General features: G+C 38.6%; 1 protein-coding gene across 8 annotated transcripts in view; it reads left to right on the top strand.

Moving 5' to 3' along the window:
* The first annotated feature begins 16,292 nt into the window (after positions 1 to 16,292).
* The window catches only part of ZMAT1 (zinc finger matrin-type 1), a 38,611-nt gene continuing 37,777 nt past the window's right edge, over positions 16,293 to 17,126 (top strand). For 7 of the 8 annotated variants that reach the window (XM_045471256.1, XM_045471257.1, XM_045471255.1 and 4 more), the window contains exon 1: positions 16,326 to 16,622. In XM_045471256.1, coding sequence (XP_045327212.1) covers positions 16,352 to 16,622 — 271 coding nt within the window. In that variant the 5' untranslated portion in view covers positions 16,326 to 16,351. Of the gene's footprint in view, positions 16,623 to 17,126 lie in introns of all 8 variants that reach the window. The other variant, XM_045471261.1, reaches the window with a different exon arrangement.

Below are 17,126 nucleotides of genomic sequence, written 5' to 3'. Positions count from 1 at the left end.
GATAATACAGAGATGGTCACTGCAGGCAGGAGGAAACAGACAGGAGAAGAAATCAACCAGGGTCCAAGGAATCTCTTAGAGTACCCTTGTAATATTATTTATCATTTTGGTTTGTCCTATCTGTTGAAATATTCTGAAGACCTTTCCTGTATCTCCTGCAGCAGAAGGTCCCCTTTAAGGCACAAACTTTACTTTGATATGGCAATAGGTAGTCCAATGCTAATCTTTTATCAGGTATCATAGCAGCTAAAGATATTCATGCCACATTAAGAGCTTCTAAGGCTTGAGCTGCTTGATATATATGGTCTTCCAGAAGTCATGACATTGTATGGGTGGCCTTTATGAATTGAGCTTGTGCTAACAAATTGTAAATACCCAAACATGTGCCTGTTACACCAAAGATTGTGATGAGACCCAAAATAACAGATAAAAAGATAGTTTATTACTTTTTTGTATGGGAAGGCTAGATGAGAAAAGTGGATTATCTAGTTGGATATAGGGAAACCTGAGTACTACATATGCATACAACAAAGGTCAATTTGCATAGGGTAGAAGCGGAGGAATGAAGGAGTACAATATATGACCCTGATGAACAAGTGGTACCACATGAGAGCAAGTAGCCCAAGAGCGCTTGAAAGGTAAAGTTTCTGGTGGGAAAATTTAGATCAGTGCAGACATGTAAGGACCAAGTAGTCTTAATGGAGGGACGTGGCTATGTATAATATTGATTTATGGTGGGAGGCAGGAAGAGTGTTTAATTCCATGAAAGGAATGTTAATGAGGTAAGGAGAATGCTGGGAAGAGATGCAGGGACCAGAGAGGGGAGGATGATGAGTAGTAAGTATGGATATTGAACATCTCCAAGAAGACTGGGATTAATTACATAAGTAGTCGTCCAGGCTAGAGCACTAGGTAGCAGGCCCATCATTGCTAGATGTTTAGTTCTTAGGTGACATGCTATTACATAGATATTGTCCAACAGATCTAAAAACATAGAAAGTGGTAATGATAACTGAGAAATAGTGGACAGTGATCTGTGGGTTGTTAGACAAGGGAAAATCATAGTTGCTGCAGTTGTGGGGGGTCACAATGGGAAGTGATGTGGGTGTAGTTATAGGGATGGTTTCATTCCTAGGTCCCAAATGTTAAGCACAGTAGAGTCTTAGGATTTTGTGAATGGATGATTTCCTCTCAGGTACCAGGAAGGGAAATTAAATGGTGTGGCACCAGTTGGAGTGAATCAACTAACTTATAGGCTGTTAGCTTGCACAAAGAGGGCACGCATGAAGGTGGAAAAGAGTGGGTCAAGAACAAATCTAAATGATATACCTGGAATTCCTTGAAGCATCAGGGATAGATAATGGAGACTGCCAATAAGCTTTTGTTCCTTACAAGGTGTCCTTATCTTGTATAAGAGAGGATCTGAAATTACAGGGACATAGACAAGCAAGATGGGTGGGATCTTCAATTAAGCAGTCAATAATAATCATGGTGGCATTCGTATGTAGGTAGGGAACAGAAGCCTTATATGTTGAAAGAGATGGAAAGGAGAGAGAAAAGAGGGCAGCTGGGAAAATTATAGGGCATCCAGATGGTCATCCAGGTGAGGTGGAAGAGCCAAGGGTTGAGTTTAGAAACAGAGAAGAGGTTAGAATCTTTATTTGGTGGGTTTTGGCATGGGATTGTAGTGGCAGAACATCTTAGAGAATCAATGTGGAGGCTTGAACTGCCAAGTTATGCTGAGATCAGTATTTATCTAATTGGTAGGTTTACAGTCTTTGAACACCGAGATGCCTGTGGGAAGCCCAGGGCAGCTTTTAGGAACGTTTCGTATGTTCAGCTGGTGCTTGTTCATTCAGACAGATTAGAAATGCAGAAAGGAGAAAACAGAATCACAAGTGAGCATCACATCCAATCACCGTTCTGAATATGTCCTTCCATACACCTTTTCCATAGAACATGACTGCATTGCTCATAGCTGCTTCCTTCCTTCCACAGCTGTTGGGTTAAGACTGTTACTTCTGAGGTTACAGTCATTGTCTGTGTCATTGTCTGTTATTGGCTTGTGGATGATACCTGTAAGGACTCTAGGTGGTAGAGGCTGGGAACTCCTGACATGAATCCTGAGCTAGCTTCAAGACCTTGAGGCAAAGTTATAAATTTGAAGAATTATTACAAAAGTGGCTATTTTCCTTTTGCCCCCCACCCAGGAGTTACAGTGTAATTTTTATGGAGAAATTGTGAACTACTTGAACATTTCAAACAATTGGGATAAAAAGGAGTCCAAGTATTTTGGCATTGAGTTGAAAGTAAAATTCCAGATTCAAGCCGCAAGCCACGTAAGGCACAGAGAGGACAAGCAGAACCACAATGCTCCACATTTTTGGGCCTTTGGCATATAGTCTCTTGTGTGCTAGGGGTGCCTGTTTATTATAATGAGAGTCACATTCATTGTCATCTTGGATCCTGTAGTGGCTCCTCATTTGATATCACTGAAATGAGGTGGATCCAGAGCTTGTATCCTATTTAATGATGCTAACTCTTTGTACTCCCAAATATTCATAGTATTCCCAAGTTGGAATATGTTGTCTCCACAATCTGAAGTGGTCTGTCAGCTTGGTCATGTATCCAAACTGATGGTGGATAGATGAAAATGATGTAATGTGTCTTCTGTTTTCATAGTGTTGTTTCAATATGCCTAAGCCACTATACCCCTAAACACTTCACTGATACGAATTTGTTATGGGTTTATCTCCCACTCTCTGGATCATATGTGTTTTACTAAGGACTCTAATGTACCTGCTAGTTTTTTCTCATATGATCCAATTAACGTGATATCATCTATACAGTAAAACAAAAGGGTGTTTTGCAGAATGTCCACATGTTCCACATCTCTTCAGACTATGTTGTAACACAATGTGAGTATTAACATGTACCTGGGACAAAGTCACAAATTAATATGTTGTTTAAATCATGTGAATGTAAACCGCACCTGGACCTTTTTCATGGTTAAGATGAGAAAAAATACATTTGTTAGAACAATGGCCACATAGCATGTACTTGAAGCCACATTAATCTGCTCTAGCAAAGATATAACACTCAACACAGAAGCTGCAATTGGAGCTAATACTTATTTCAGTTTGTGGTAGTTTACTTTCTTCTTTCATAATGCCTCTGGTCCAGATTTATGAATAAAATGGGAAAATGAGGGGTGCCTATGTGGCTCAGTAGGTTGAGTCTGACTTCAACTCAGGTTATGATCTCGCGATTCGTGAGTTCAAGCCCTGCATTCGAGCCCTGCCTTGGGCTCTGTGCTAACAGCCCAGAGACTAGAGCCTGCTTTGGATTCTGTGTATGTGCCTCTCTCTCTGCCTCTCCCCTGCTCACACTCTGTCTCTTACTCTCTGTCTCCCTCAAAAATAAATAAACATTAAAAAAATGGAAAAATTATGGGAAACGTTATTTAAGTCCATCATCCTTTAAGTCTTTAAGGTGGCAGCAGATTTCTGCCACTCCCCACTGGATTTTGTATGCTTTTGTATTTGATGTCTTGACTGAAATGTAGAGCTTCAAAGGCTTCCCCTTGCATTTCCCTAGAATGATAATTTTTTCCTCACAGGCTAAGGAACAAATGTGGCGGTTCTGCCACCTTTTATTTATACCCATTTTAACTATATATTTGTGGATCATGAAGATGACAAGCAGATTATATCATGGAGATTATTAGAATATCAGTGAGCCAGACATGGACACACTCATTAGAACCGCAATGAGTCAGCCTGGGCTAATTCATATGCTCCCTTGCCAACAGAAGACCATGAATAGGCTTCAGGCCTTCAGACATCAATGTCAACTAGAGTCCTAGGTCCCAAAGCTAAAAATGCCCCCAGTGCACAGTTAGCTAAGGAAATGGCTGTAGGTCCCTTTGGAAAAAGACCAAGAACCATTAATATATAAACTTGCTATAGAGTTGCAGTGTCCTTCTTTCTGTGTACCTGATATCTGTGTTATCCCTGCAGGCTGACAAGATAATATACTCAGGGGAGTAAATCTGTTGGATTAAATGCTAAAGGGGGAGTCAGCAGGTATGTGCCCCATATTCAGACCCATCAGTTTTTGTAGCATATGAGGTAGGTCAAATCCTCTCTCACCATGTTCAATGCCTAATAAATTCCAACTCTTATAATGAATTAAATGTCCCATGGTGCCTTTGAGTAATTTTGGAATACAAGGCCCATAAAAATATTCAGACCCTCACCCAAACATTCTAGAATGGAATTTTTATTTTATTTTTTATAAAAATGCTTATTTAAAAAATTTTAATGTCAGTATAGCTAACACACCATATTACATTAGTTTCAGGTGTACAGTACAATGATTCAACAATTCTATACATGACCCACTGCTCATCATGACAAGTGCACTCTTTAATCTCCATTACCTATTTAACCCATTCCTCCATGCACTTACCTTCTGGTAACCATCATTTTGTTCTCTATAGTTAAGAGTCTGTTTCTTGGTTTGTCTTTTTTCCCCTTTGCTCTTTTGTTTTGTGTCTTAAATTCCACATATAAGCAAAATTATGTGGTATTTATCTTTCTGTGACTGACTTATTCCACTTAGTATTATACTCTCTAGCTCCATCTACATCATTGCAAATGGTTAGATTTCATTCTTTTTATGGATGAAAAATCTTCCATTATATAATACACTACTTCTTTATCCATTCATCTATCAATGGATACATGGGCTGTTTCCATAATTTGTCTATTGTAGATGATGCTGCTATAAATATCTCTGTGCATGTATCCCTTAGAATTAGTGTTTTTATGTTTTTTGGGTAAATAGTAGTGCCATTACTGGATCTTAGGATAGTTCTATTTTTAATTTTTTGAGGAATCTCCATACCATTTTCCACACTGGTTGCACCAATTTGCATTCCTACCAACAATGCATAATGATTTATTTTTTTCTAATGTTTATTTATTTTAAGAGAGAGAGACAGAAGGGGAGGGACAGAGAGAGGGAGAGAGACAATCCCAAGAAGGCCCTGTGCTGACAGCAGGACTCAATCTCACAAACTAGTAGATCATGACCTGAGCCAAAATCATCAGTCAGAGGCTCAACCAACTGAACCACCCAGGCACCCCATAGTGTTTCTTTTTCTCCACATTCTCGAAACACTTGTTTCTTGTGTTTTTTATTTTGAACCATTCTGACAGGTGTAAGCTGGTATCTCATTGTAGTTTTGGTTTGCATTTCCTGATGGTAAGTGATATTGAGCATCTCTTTATATGCCTGTTGGCCATCTGGGTGTCATCTTTGGAGAAATGTCTGTTCAAGCCTTCTGCCCATTTTTTAACAGGATTATTTGTTTTGGGGGGGGGGTGTTAAGGTATATACTTTTTTCTATATTTTTAATACTAACACTTTATTGGATATGTCATTTACAAATATTTTATCCCATTCCATAGGTTGCCTTTTAGTTTTGTTGATTGTTTCCTTTGCTGTGCAGATTTTTATTTTGATGTAGTCTCAATAGTTTATTTTTGCTTTTATTTCCCTTGTCTCAGGAGACATATCTAGAAAAATGATGCTATGGCTAATGTGAGAGACTTTACTGCCTATGCTCTCTTCCAGTATTTGTATGGTTTAAGGTCTCACATTTAGGTCTTTAATCCACTTTTATTTTATTTTTGTGTATAGTGTAAGAAAGTGGTCCAATTTCATTCTTTTGCATGTAGCTGACCAGTTTTTGCAACACAATTTGTTGAATAGACTGTCTTTTTACCATTGGATATTCTTTCCACTCTGTTTTCCACTCTGTTCCATTGATCTATTTTTATGCCAGTGCCATATTTTTTTTATTACTACAGCTTTGTACTGCAACTTGAATTTTGGAATTGTGATGCCTCCAGCTTTGCTTTTCTTCTTCAAGATTGCTTTGGCTATTCTTTTGTGGTTCCCTACAAATTTGAGGATTGTTTGCTTTGTATCTGTGAAAAAAAGACTGTTGGTATTTTGATAGGGATTGCATTGAATGTATAGATTGCTTTGGGTGGAATAGACATTTTAACAATATTTGTTCTCTTATGGCTTCCATCCCTCTCTGTTTTTATCTTATTTTTTCTGCCCTTACCCTAGGTTCATCTGTTGTGTTTCTTAAATTCCACATATGAGTGAAATAATATATTTGTCTTTCTCTGACTGACTTATTTCGCTTAGCTTAATACATTCTAGTTCCAACCATTTTGTTGCAAATGGCAAGATTTCATTCTTGTTGGTTGCCAAGTAATATCATTATATATATATATATATATATATATATATATATACACACCAAGTAATATCATATATATATATGATATATATGACATCTTCTTTATCCATTCATCAGTCGACGGACATTTGGGCTATTTCCATAATTTGGCTATTGTTGATAGTGCTGTTATAAACATTGGGGCACATGTGCTCCTTCCAATCAGCATTTTTGTATCCTTTGGATAAACACCTAGTAGTACAATTATTGGGTCGTAAGGTAGTTCTGACAAAAGCCTGTATTGCTATAAACTTTCCTCTTGGAACCATTTTTGCTGAATCCCAAAGGTTTTGGACTGTTGTGTTTTCATTTTTGTTTCCGTGTACTTTTTGATTTCTTCCTTGATTTCTTGGTTGACTCATTCATTGTTTAACCTCCATGTATTTGTGGTCTTTCCAGATTTTTTCTTGTGGTTGACTTAGTTTCATAGCATTGCAGTCAGAAAAGATGCATGGTATGACTTCAATCTTTTGTGATCTAATATGTGATCTATTCTGGAACATGTTCCATGTGCACTTGAAAGGAATGTGTATTCTGCTGTTTTAGAATGGAATGTTCTGAATATATGTGTTAAATCCATCTGGTCCAGTGTGCTGTGTAAAGCCACTGCTTCCTTGTTGACTTTTTGTTTGGATGACTTGTCCACTGATGTAAGCGGGGTGTTAATGTTATTATATCACTATTGATTAGTTTCTTTACCTTTATTATTAACAGTTTTATGTATTCTGGTGCTTTCATGTTGGGTGCATAAATATTTATGATTGTTATATCTTCTTGTTGGATAATTCCCTTTATCATATAGTGTCCTTCTTTGTGTCTTTCACAGTCTTTGTTTTATGTCTCTTTTGTCTGATATAAGTATTGCTACTCTGGCTTTATTTTCAAATACATTTGCATGGTAAATATTTCTCTATCCCCTCACTTTCAATGTGCAGGTGTCTTTAAGTCTGAAATGCATCTATTGTAGGCTGGATACCAATGACTCTTGTTTCTTTATCCACTCTGTCACCCTGTGTCTTTTGATTGGAGCATTTACTCTATTTACACTCAAAGTAATTATTGATAGATATATTTATTGTCATCTTGTTACTTGTTTTTTGTTTGTTCTGTGATCCTTTCTTCTCTTTCTCTCTTTCATTTTTTGTTAGTTTTCTTTGGTGATATACTTGGATTCCTTTTTCTTTATTCTTTGCCTATCTACTAATGGTTTTTGATTTGTAGTTACTATTAAGTTTGTATATAAAATCTGTATATAGAAGTCTATATTAAATTGATGGTTGCTTAAGTTCAAACCTCTTCTTTTCTCCTCTCTCCCCCCCCAAAAAAAAAATTTAGGTATACGGTGTTATATTTTACAAAATTTTATTTTGTGAATCCCTTGAATTATTTTTGTAGAAATACCTATTTTTGTTGATTTTGTGTTTTCTACTTTTCATACTCTGACTTATGGCCTTTCTTTTCCACTCAAAGTGTCCCCTTTAATATTTTTATAGGGGTGGTTTAATGGTCATGAACTATAGTTTTTGTTTATATGGGAAACTCTTATCTCCCCTTCTATTCTGAATGATAACCTTGCTGGATAGAGTATTCGTGGCTACAGATTTTTTTTTTTCAGCACTTTGAATACATCATGCCACTTCTTTCTTGCCTGCAAACTTTCTGCTGAAAAATTAGAAACAAGTGTTTGCCTTGTGTATAACTGTCATCTTATCTCTTGCTACTTAAATTACTATGTATCTTGGAGTGGACCTCCTGGGGTTGGTTTTGTTGGGGGATCGCTGTTCCTCCTGGATCTGGATGTCTGTTTCCTTCCAAAAACTAGATACATTTTCAACTATTATTTCTTCAAATAAATTTTGGGCTCCCTTTTCTCTCTCTTCTTCTTCTGGGATCCCTAAATGTGAACGTTATTATGTTTAATGGAATCACTGAGTTAATAGTCCTTAAGTCTATTATCATTTTGCATATTTTTTTTTTCTCTCACCTGCTCAGCTTGATTACTTTCCATGAGTCTGTCTTCCAGGTCACAATTCATTCCTCTGCTTCCTCTAACTTGCTATTTATTCCATCCAATGTATTTTTAATTTCATTTATTGTGCTTTTCATCTCTAATTTGTTCTTTTTGTCTCTTTGTTAAGAGTCTCACTGATGTCCTCCATTTTTTTCTCAAATCCAGTGAGTGTCTTTATGATCATTGTTTTAAATTCTCTATCAGGCATGTTACTAATATCCATTTCACTTAGGTCTCTTGCTGTGGTTTTGTCCTGTTCTTTCATTTGTGGCATATTCTTCTGTCTCCTCAGTTTGCCTAACCCTCTGTGTTTGTTTCTCTGTATTAGAAAAGGCAGTTCTGTCTCTTGCTTTTGAAAGTAGTGGGCAGAACCTGCACTTTTAATTAGGTGGCACTTGTTCTTCTCCATAGGAAACATGTAGCTCTCAGGGAGACCTGGGCAAGCTTGGGCCACTCCACAAAGCAAGCACAGGTGGGCAGGTGGGAGCATGGTGCTGTAAGTTGTGCATACCAGTACTCCTCTACCAGGGATGCGCAGCTGCTGTGAAGACCAGGGTGGTAGAATGAAGCTATCTTAGAGAAAATCTTTCCTGGAGAAAAGTTTTAATGAGTGACTGTATTAAAAGGGAATTCAAACACTTGATCTAGTCTATTCAGTACACACACACACACACACACACCAGATGTCAAACTAAATTCTCAGACCCTTCTTGTAGGATAAAATCTTCTACAATCATGTTAAGTAGATCTATTAATCTACCTACCTACCTACCTATCTATCTATCTATCTAATCTATCTATATATGTAGAGAGGGAGAGAGAGAGAGAGAGAGCAAGTAGGGGAGAGGGGCAGAGGGAGAGAGAGAATCTTAAGCATTAAGCAGACTCCATGCTCAGCATGGGGCCCAATGTGGGGCTCAATCCTACTTCCCTGGGATCATGACCGGAGCCAAAATCAAAATCAAGAGTCACTCAACTAACTGAGCCACCTAAGCGATATGTGTGTGTGTGTGTGTGTAGTATTACATTATTATATATTATATTATATTATTATTATTATATATTTTATTTTATAGAGAGAGAACAAGTAGGGAAGAAGGCTAAATTTTTCTTTTAAATGCCTGTGTGAAGTAGTACTCTTTAGCAATAAATAAAAATGGCTACAGTGACATTTATTCTCACATTCTTTACATCCAGAAAATAATTATTAGCTGGGTGGTAAGATTAGTTCTAAAAGTTAAAAATCTTCTAATGCACACTGTTACTTGTGCAATTACATTTATTTAACTTCATTGTCACTTGAGTGGAGAGAATAGTCTCTAGCTGAAAGAAGTCTAGATGAGACCTAAGCTGATATTTATTAAAGTAAGAGCTGCATGGTGCTGTAAAGAGAATGGACAGCACAAAATATAAAAATCAGAGATCAGTAAAACACATGAAACAAGAGGGAATGAGGTGTGGAAATTGTTCCATGACTCCAAACTCCATTGGGTGATTGAGTGATGAATACCAAAATTTGTTCTTCCTTCAACCAATCATAGAAATTAAATTTATGTTATGGAAAACACTTTCCTATAGTTCTCAAGCAGTGAGAACCTTCTGAAACTTTCTAGATATTTATGTAGCATAGGAGCCATTAAGAGTAGTTTTGGCAGAGGTCTGGATACTAAATTATATGGTAGGATGTTGCCTTCAGACACTCTGTAGACCAAAAAGAAAATTTGTGTGTGTGTGTGTGTGTGTGTGTGTGTGTGTGTGTGTGTGTATGATGGTGGTGGGGAGCAGAGAACAAGAAAGAGAATATATGAAGGTGTATACTGAAACAAATATTAGTCATACACAGATATATTTTCTGTAAAAGCTCTGTATAGCCTCCTTTCAGTTAACTATTTGGCAACTTTTCATGTCAATACAAATTTACTTCTATAACATCAATTTCCAATTGATACATTCTATGCTATCATAATGTTATCTATAACCTTTACTGCTTAAACAATTAAGAAATATGTGAATTGTCTTATATTTTAATTGTAACCCTGATTTTCTATACACTCTCTACTCTTAGTATTTTTATATATTCTCCACATATATTTTATGTTTGTATATAATTCAAATGCTATATCTATATGTTTATTTATTTATTTATTTATTTATTTATTTATTTATTTATTTTTACTTGATCAGGCCTGAGACGGAGACCACAGTAATGTCTGTCTTTCTTTCTTTCTTTCTTTCTTTCTTTCTTTCTTTATTTTTATTTATTTTTAATATGAAATTTATTGTCAAATTTGTTTCCATACAACACCCAGTGCTCATCCCAACAGGTGCCCTCCTCAATACTCATCACCCACCCACCCCTCCCTCCCACCCCCCATAAACCCTCAGTTTGTTCTCAGTTTTTAGGAGTCTCTTATGTTTTGGCTTCCTCCCTCTCTAACCATTATATTTATATGTATATATTTTTATTTAAAACTAAGTCTACTTAGATTCATTTTTATGACAGTTACATTACTTATATGCCATTAAATCATGTTTCAATGTTCTGATGGCTTTAAGTATATTGTGTTTGATGATAACAAAATTTTAATTCCCCCATATTATTCCCCCATAAAGCATATTATATTTCACTGTAAATATAATGAAAGGACCACTGGTAGGCTTTTTTTTTAAAGCTTATTTATTTATTTTGAGAGAGACAGAGACAGGACAAGTGGGGGAGGGGCAGAAATAGAGGAGAGAGTGAGAATCCCAAGCAGGCTTTGCGCTGCCAGCACAGAGCCTGATGCGGGGCTCAAACCCACGAAGCCACAAGACCATGACCTGAGCTGAAAGAGTCAGACGTTTAACTTACTGAGTCACCCAGGCACACTGGTATGCTTTTTTTTAGCTGATTTCTCAGATATGCAAAGATATATTCTTTTGTTTCTTTTTGGCATCTCTGAACTCCACCTTAGACCTTTTCCACATGCCCCCACCTGCATCTTCTTTCTATTATTTGGGGAGTTGGTAGTTAAAACTTAGTTGAGGCAATACAGTGTCCTCCCTGTGGCCAAGTGATGGAAACACATCATTTCAATCAGTAAAGTAAAAACAATGGAATAGTTAATTACATCAGTGAGGTTCAGTTTACATTCTTTAAATGGGATTAATGAGCACAATATAACATCACTGGTGTGAGAAGATGAAAATTATGGAAAATGTCTAGCCTACAGCAGGCTTTCATCAATTGTTACTCTGTCACATCCCACCTCCTCTCTCCTGTGAAATAAATTACTTTGGCACTCACTTAGCATTACTGTCATAGAGAGCAATGGTAAGAGTTGGAAAGGAAAGTGCGCGCTCATTGTCATAATGTATGACTGAGATTTGGTGGAATATTTTTCTATTATGACATGTCACCAAATGGAGTTGGGGAATGGGGAAAAATTAACTAGCTACTTTTATTTCGTGCATTGTCCTCTCCCCTCTTTTTACTGTTTGATTGACACATAATTTTCCATGGAGCCTAAGAAGAAAGAATTAATTCCAAAATTTAATAAATATTTATTAATGCACTGCTGGTGGGAATTCAAACTGGTGCAGACACTGTGGAAAGCAGTTTGGAGTTTCCTCAAAAAGTTAAAAATAGAACTACTTTATGATCCAGCAATTGCACTACTGGGTATTTACCCAAAGAATAAAGAGCACTAATTTAAAGTGATACATGCACCTGTATGTTTATAAGAGAATTATTTATAATAGCTAAATATGGAAGGAACCCAAGTGTCCATCGATGGATGAATGGATAAAGAAGATATGGTAGAGGCACCTGGGTGGCTCAGTCAGTTAAGCATCAGGCTCTTGATTTCAGCTCAGGTCATGATTTCATGGTTTGTGAGTTTGAGTCCCACATTGGGTTCTGCAATGATAGTGCAGAGTCTGCTTGGGATTCACTCTCTCCCTTTCTCTCTCTCTCTGCCCTTCTTCCTCCTCGCTCTCTCTCCCTCTAGTTAAATAAATAAACTTTACAAATATGATATATATATATATATATATATATATATATATATAGGGAGAGAGGGAGAGAAAATGGAAAACTATTTGGCCATAAAAAAGGATGATATCTTGCAATTTACAAAGACATGGATGGAGCTAGAGAGTATAATGCTAAACTAAATAAGTCATTACAATTCATACAATTTGAATTCACTAATATGTGGAATTTGTGACACAAAATAAAACAATAAAGAGAAAAAGAGAGACAGAGAGAGAGAGAGAGAAAGAGAGAGAGAGAGGGATATCAAGAAACAGACTGTTAACTATAGACAACAAACTGATGTCTACCAGAGGGCAGGTGGCTGGAGGGGATGGGTTAAATAGGTGATGGGGATTAAGGAGTGCACTTGTGATGAGCACAGGATGACTTATGGAAGTGTTCAATCACTATATTGTACACCTGAAACTAATATAACACTGTAGGTTAACTAACTAGAATTACAATGAAAAATAAATATTTATTCAGTGCTGTAGTCCGAAGACAAGAAATTATAACTACCACGCAGAGGTCAGGGGGCTGCGGAAAACCATTGCTAATCTTACATGTCCTCAGAGCCATTGGGTGCAAACTTGAGGAAGAATGCTAAAGCCACCACAGAAATTCATGTTTGATATCTTTTGGAATCCATATAAATAATGGGTTTTATCCCTATTTTATTTTATTTTTTAATTTAAACTTTAGTTAGCATACAATGCAATATTGGTTTCAGGAGCAGAATTCAGTGATTCATTACCTACATACAACACCCAGTGCTCATCAAAACAAAAGCCCACCTTTATACCCATCACCTATCTAGCCCATCTCTCACCCATATCCCTCCCTCAACCCTCAGTTTGTTCTCTATTGTTAAAGAGTCTCTTGTGGTTTGTTTTCCTCTCTTCTCTTTTGTCACCCCCCTTACCATATGTTCATCTGGTTTGTTTTTTAAACTTGACATATGAGTGAAATCACATGGTATTTGTCTTTCTCTGACTTATCTCACTTAGCATAATACATTCTAGCTCCAACCACTTCATTGAAAATTGCACGGTTTCATTCTCTTTGATGGCTGAGTAATATTCCAGTGTGTGTGTGTGTGTGTGTGTGTGTGTGTGTGTGTGTGTGTGTGTACTATATATCTTTTATATCCATTCATCAATAGGTGGACATTTGGGCTCTCTCCATAATTTGGCTATTATTGATAATACTACTATAAGCATTAGGGTATGTGTACACCTTCAAATCTGTATTTTTTAATCATTTGGGTAAATACCTAATAGTACAATTGCTGTATCATGGGGTAGTTCTATTTTTAGTTTTTTGAAAAACCTCCATTCCTTCTCCAGAGAGGGTGCCTGTGTGGCTCAGTTGGTTAAGCATCTGACTCCTGATCTCAGCTCACGTTTTGATCTCAGCTTTGTGAGTTCAAACTCTGCATTGGGCTCCATGGTGGGCATGGAGCCTACTTAAAAATAAATATTTAATTAATTAATTAACTAATTAACTAAATAGAAACCTTTGAGGGAGAAGTAGGAGGACCCTTGGCTTTTCTCATCCCACTCTATTTTTAAATGCCATGCAAATGTGTATCACTGGTAGGACCTAAACCATATGCAGATCTTGCTGGCCAAGAAATCTAAGAAATGTAATTGATGGGCTTCCAGCTTCTGCAACACGGGGGAGTGCATAGATAGAAGTGCTAGCTGACAATATCCGGAAACATCCTCTGAGTTCTATTCCTCTAAACTTTCTGATTTTTTAAAACACCAGATTTCCTATATTAAATCTTCTGTTTATTTTTTTTTAATTTTTTTAATGTTTATTTATTTTTGAGACAGGGAGAGACAGCATGAACGGGGGAGGGTCAGAAAGAGAGGGAGACACGGAAATCTGAAACAGGCTCCAGGCTCTGAGCTGTCAGCACAGAGCCCGACGCGGGGCTCGAACTCACGGACCACGAGATCATGACCTGAGCCGAAGTCAGATGCTTAACCGACTGAGCCACCCAGGCGCCCCTAAATCTTCTGTTTAAAATACCTAGTGCAGTTTCTCTTTTGCTGTCTAAATCCTGAGTTATGTACACTCTTCAAAGATTCTGACTGAATAGTTCTTATAGAAGTGGACTGTGATCCATATTTTGAGAAGTAATGTTTTTGAGGGATTTCCTCCCCCCTACACACAGTATTGGAAGGAATAAAATTACACCCCCTCTTTATCCTTACCTTGTCCTATTGGCTATTTCAGTGGAACATTTCTTGTGTGTAATCTATCCAGTAATTTCTTTGGTAAGTAAACATTGCACTAACTTCCAGAAGAACAGGATAGAAAATTAGAGAAATAATCCAACAATTCAGGTAATCTTGGGTAAATTACTGAACCACAAAAACAACAAAGATATGTTCCTAAGAGCCCAGCATTCCAAGTCTCCAAATTTGCTATTCAGCTCCAACCAGTTGTTTCCAGTCAGGAATGTACAGCCAATACTGCCAAATTTTCAAATGATTTTAAGAGATTTTTTTTGGGGGGGGGTATGAAATGACCTTTTCAAATACTGACAAGGAAGTAAATAAACAAAACATATCTGTGGGCCAGACCTAGGGACTTAAGGATCTAGCCCTAGGAACAACTAGTTTGTGACCTTGGCCGTAGGACTAGAGCATGTGCTAGAGCATGAGGAATCAAAATGAAAAATGAAAAATTCAAAAATGATACAAACTGTATTTTGTATCAAAAGGGTCCCAGGCTATGGAGAAGAGAGGCACACAATACAAATACGCACAAGATATGGGTGCATCACAGAGGAGGGTGGAATTAAGTCGAAGTCGGACAGGTCACTGGAGGAAGTGATGTATTATTATCTGGGTTTCAAAGAATGTATAAGAGCCCCTAATGTGGGGAAAGTGCATTTCAGGAAGAAGGAGCAATACATACAACATTGCATAATGAAATGACAGTCTTCATAGGAATCTGTAAGAAATTTAATATTGCTGAACCATAAAATAAAAGAGTGGTGAGGTAGGGGCAGTGGAAGGGATTGAGATCAGAAGAAGGAAGACCCATAGATCAGAGGCCTTACTTCTAATGAGAGATAATGAAGACTTGAGACTGGGAAATGGAAGTGAGACTGGAAAGGAAAGCATACACAAGCGAAAGTTTTGCACAGATGCACCAGGACACATATCCATCAACAGGGAAATGAATGGGATATTGCACAGCGCTCAAAGTGAATGAACTACATCTACATGGATGAATTTTAGAAACAAATCATTTAGCGAAAGAAACAAGTCCCAAATTACTACATAGAAACAGATACAAAGTGCTGTGAAATTTGAAAACAAAACTAAAAAACATTGTTTAGGCATGCATGTATGTGATAAGAATGTATGTAAAAAGATCATGGTAATAAACATAAATCAAGATAATGGTTTCTTCAGCAGGGCAGTTTGGGGAAAATGTTGAGGTTTAAATTATCAGTAAATATTCTAGTTCTTTGGCTGGGTACCAGATTCACAGGTTTCTACTGTAATTTAAATGGATAGATGGATGGATAAATCGTCATTTATGGCTCCATGAACGAAATGTCATGACTACGTACTCTGCTTATTTCTGCTCTTTGTACTTAGGGCTCTGAGAATTAGCATTTTGGAGGTGGAATCAATTGGTTTCCAGTCATTTTGTTTTTTACCTTAAATTGGTTTTAGATCAGTTCCTCTAAGGGAAGAGGCCTCACTATGTGAGGCCCACGTGCTTTTACATCCCGCTCTTTTTACCCTTTGCCCTTGGCCCTGCTTCCCCTCCAAAGGGAAGAGGGTGACGCCAAACAGTTGGTGAAGGGGGAGGGGCAGCCCGTGGATCTAGTGTTCCTATTGGTGTGGAGAAGGAGCGAGAACGAGGCTCGAGCTGTAGCGTGGCAAAGAGGGGCGAAGGGGCGGGGCTAAGCGGGAGGCGGGGCTAAAAGAGCTTAACGGGAGCGAGGCGCAAGTGCAATTGTCCGCGCTTCGCTGCGATGGCGGCGGCGCCGAGCACAGTCACACTGCTGGCGGCGGAGTCTTCCCCTCAGGAAGCTACCGTCCCTGCCGCCTCCTCCTCCTACACCGCCTGCGCGGCGGCGGCGGCAGTGGCGGCAGTGATTGTGCCTGCCTCCTCAGCCACCTCCACCCCTGCCAGCCCGCCTGCCGGTGGCTGTGGCGACGGCGGCTTTGGCGGCTCCACTATGGCGGCGGCGGGGAGGGGGGGCAGTAGTTTTAAAGTAGACACCCGCCCTTGCCTCAGAGAAGGTGAGTTCCCGTCCCGGGGTGTGGGGGCGGCCCCATCTCCTTCGCTGCCTCTCCAGCCCGTCCGCGATCAGACTGGGCGCGGTTCACCACCGCCCCACCCCCCCACCTGCTGTGGCGCAGTAAAGGCCAAGCTCGCCCCGCCCCGCCGTAGTAGCCCCGAGTGTGCAAGATGGACCGAAGTAGAGAGGGTCTTCCCTACTTCTCCCCACACCCCCGAAAAGGATGGGGGGGGGTCCCCAGGAAAAGGAGCTGCAGGTATTCACAAAGCAGGAGTTTGAAGGGAAGAAAAATACCACTTAGTTTCTCTCCCAACCAGGGCGCCTTAGTATGCTCTGTGAAGTTGAGGTGTGATTTGGTAGAAAGGAGACAAGGTAGTGGTGCTGTGGAACTGGAGGGTCAGGGAAAGGGAAGGGGGACTGATGGAGAAAGAGGGCATAGATAAAAGAAAGCGCTGAAGAAATAAATAAGAGGGGGGAAACCCCCTTTGGTGAAATTCAGCATCCT

The sequence above is a fragment of the Leopardus geoffroyi genome, chromosome X (genome assembly GCF_018350155.1).
Source record: "Leopardus geoffroyi isolate Oge1 chromosome X, O.geoffroyi_Oge1_pat1.0, whole genome shotgun sequence".
NCBI lineage: Eukaryota > Metazoa > Chordata > Mammalia > Carnivora > Felidae > Leopardus > Leopardus geoffroyi.
This window is presented reverse-complemented; position numbering and strand designations above follow the sequence as displayed.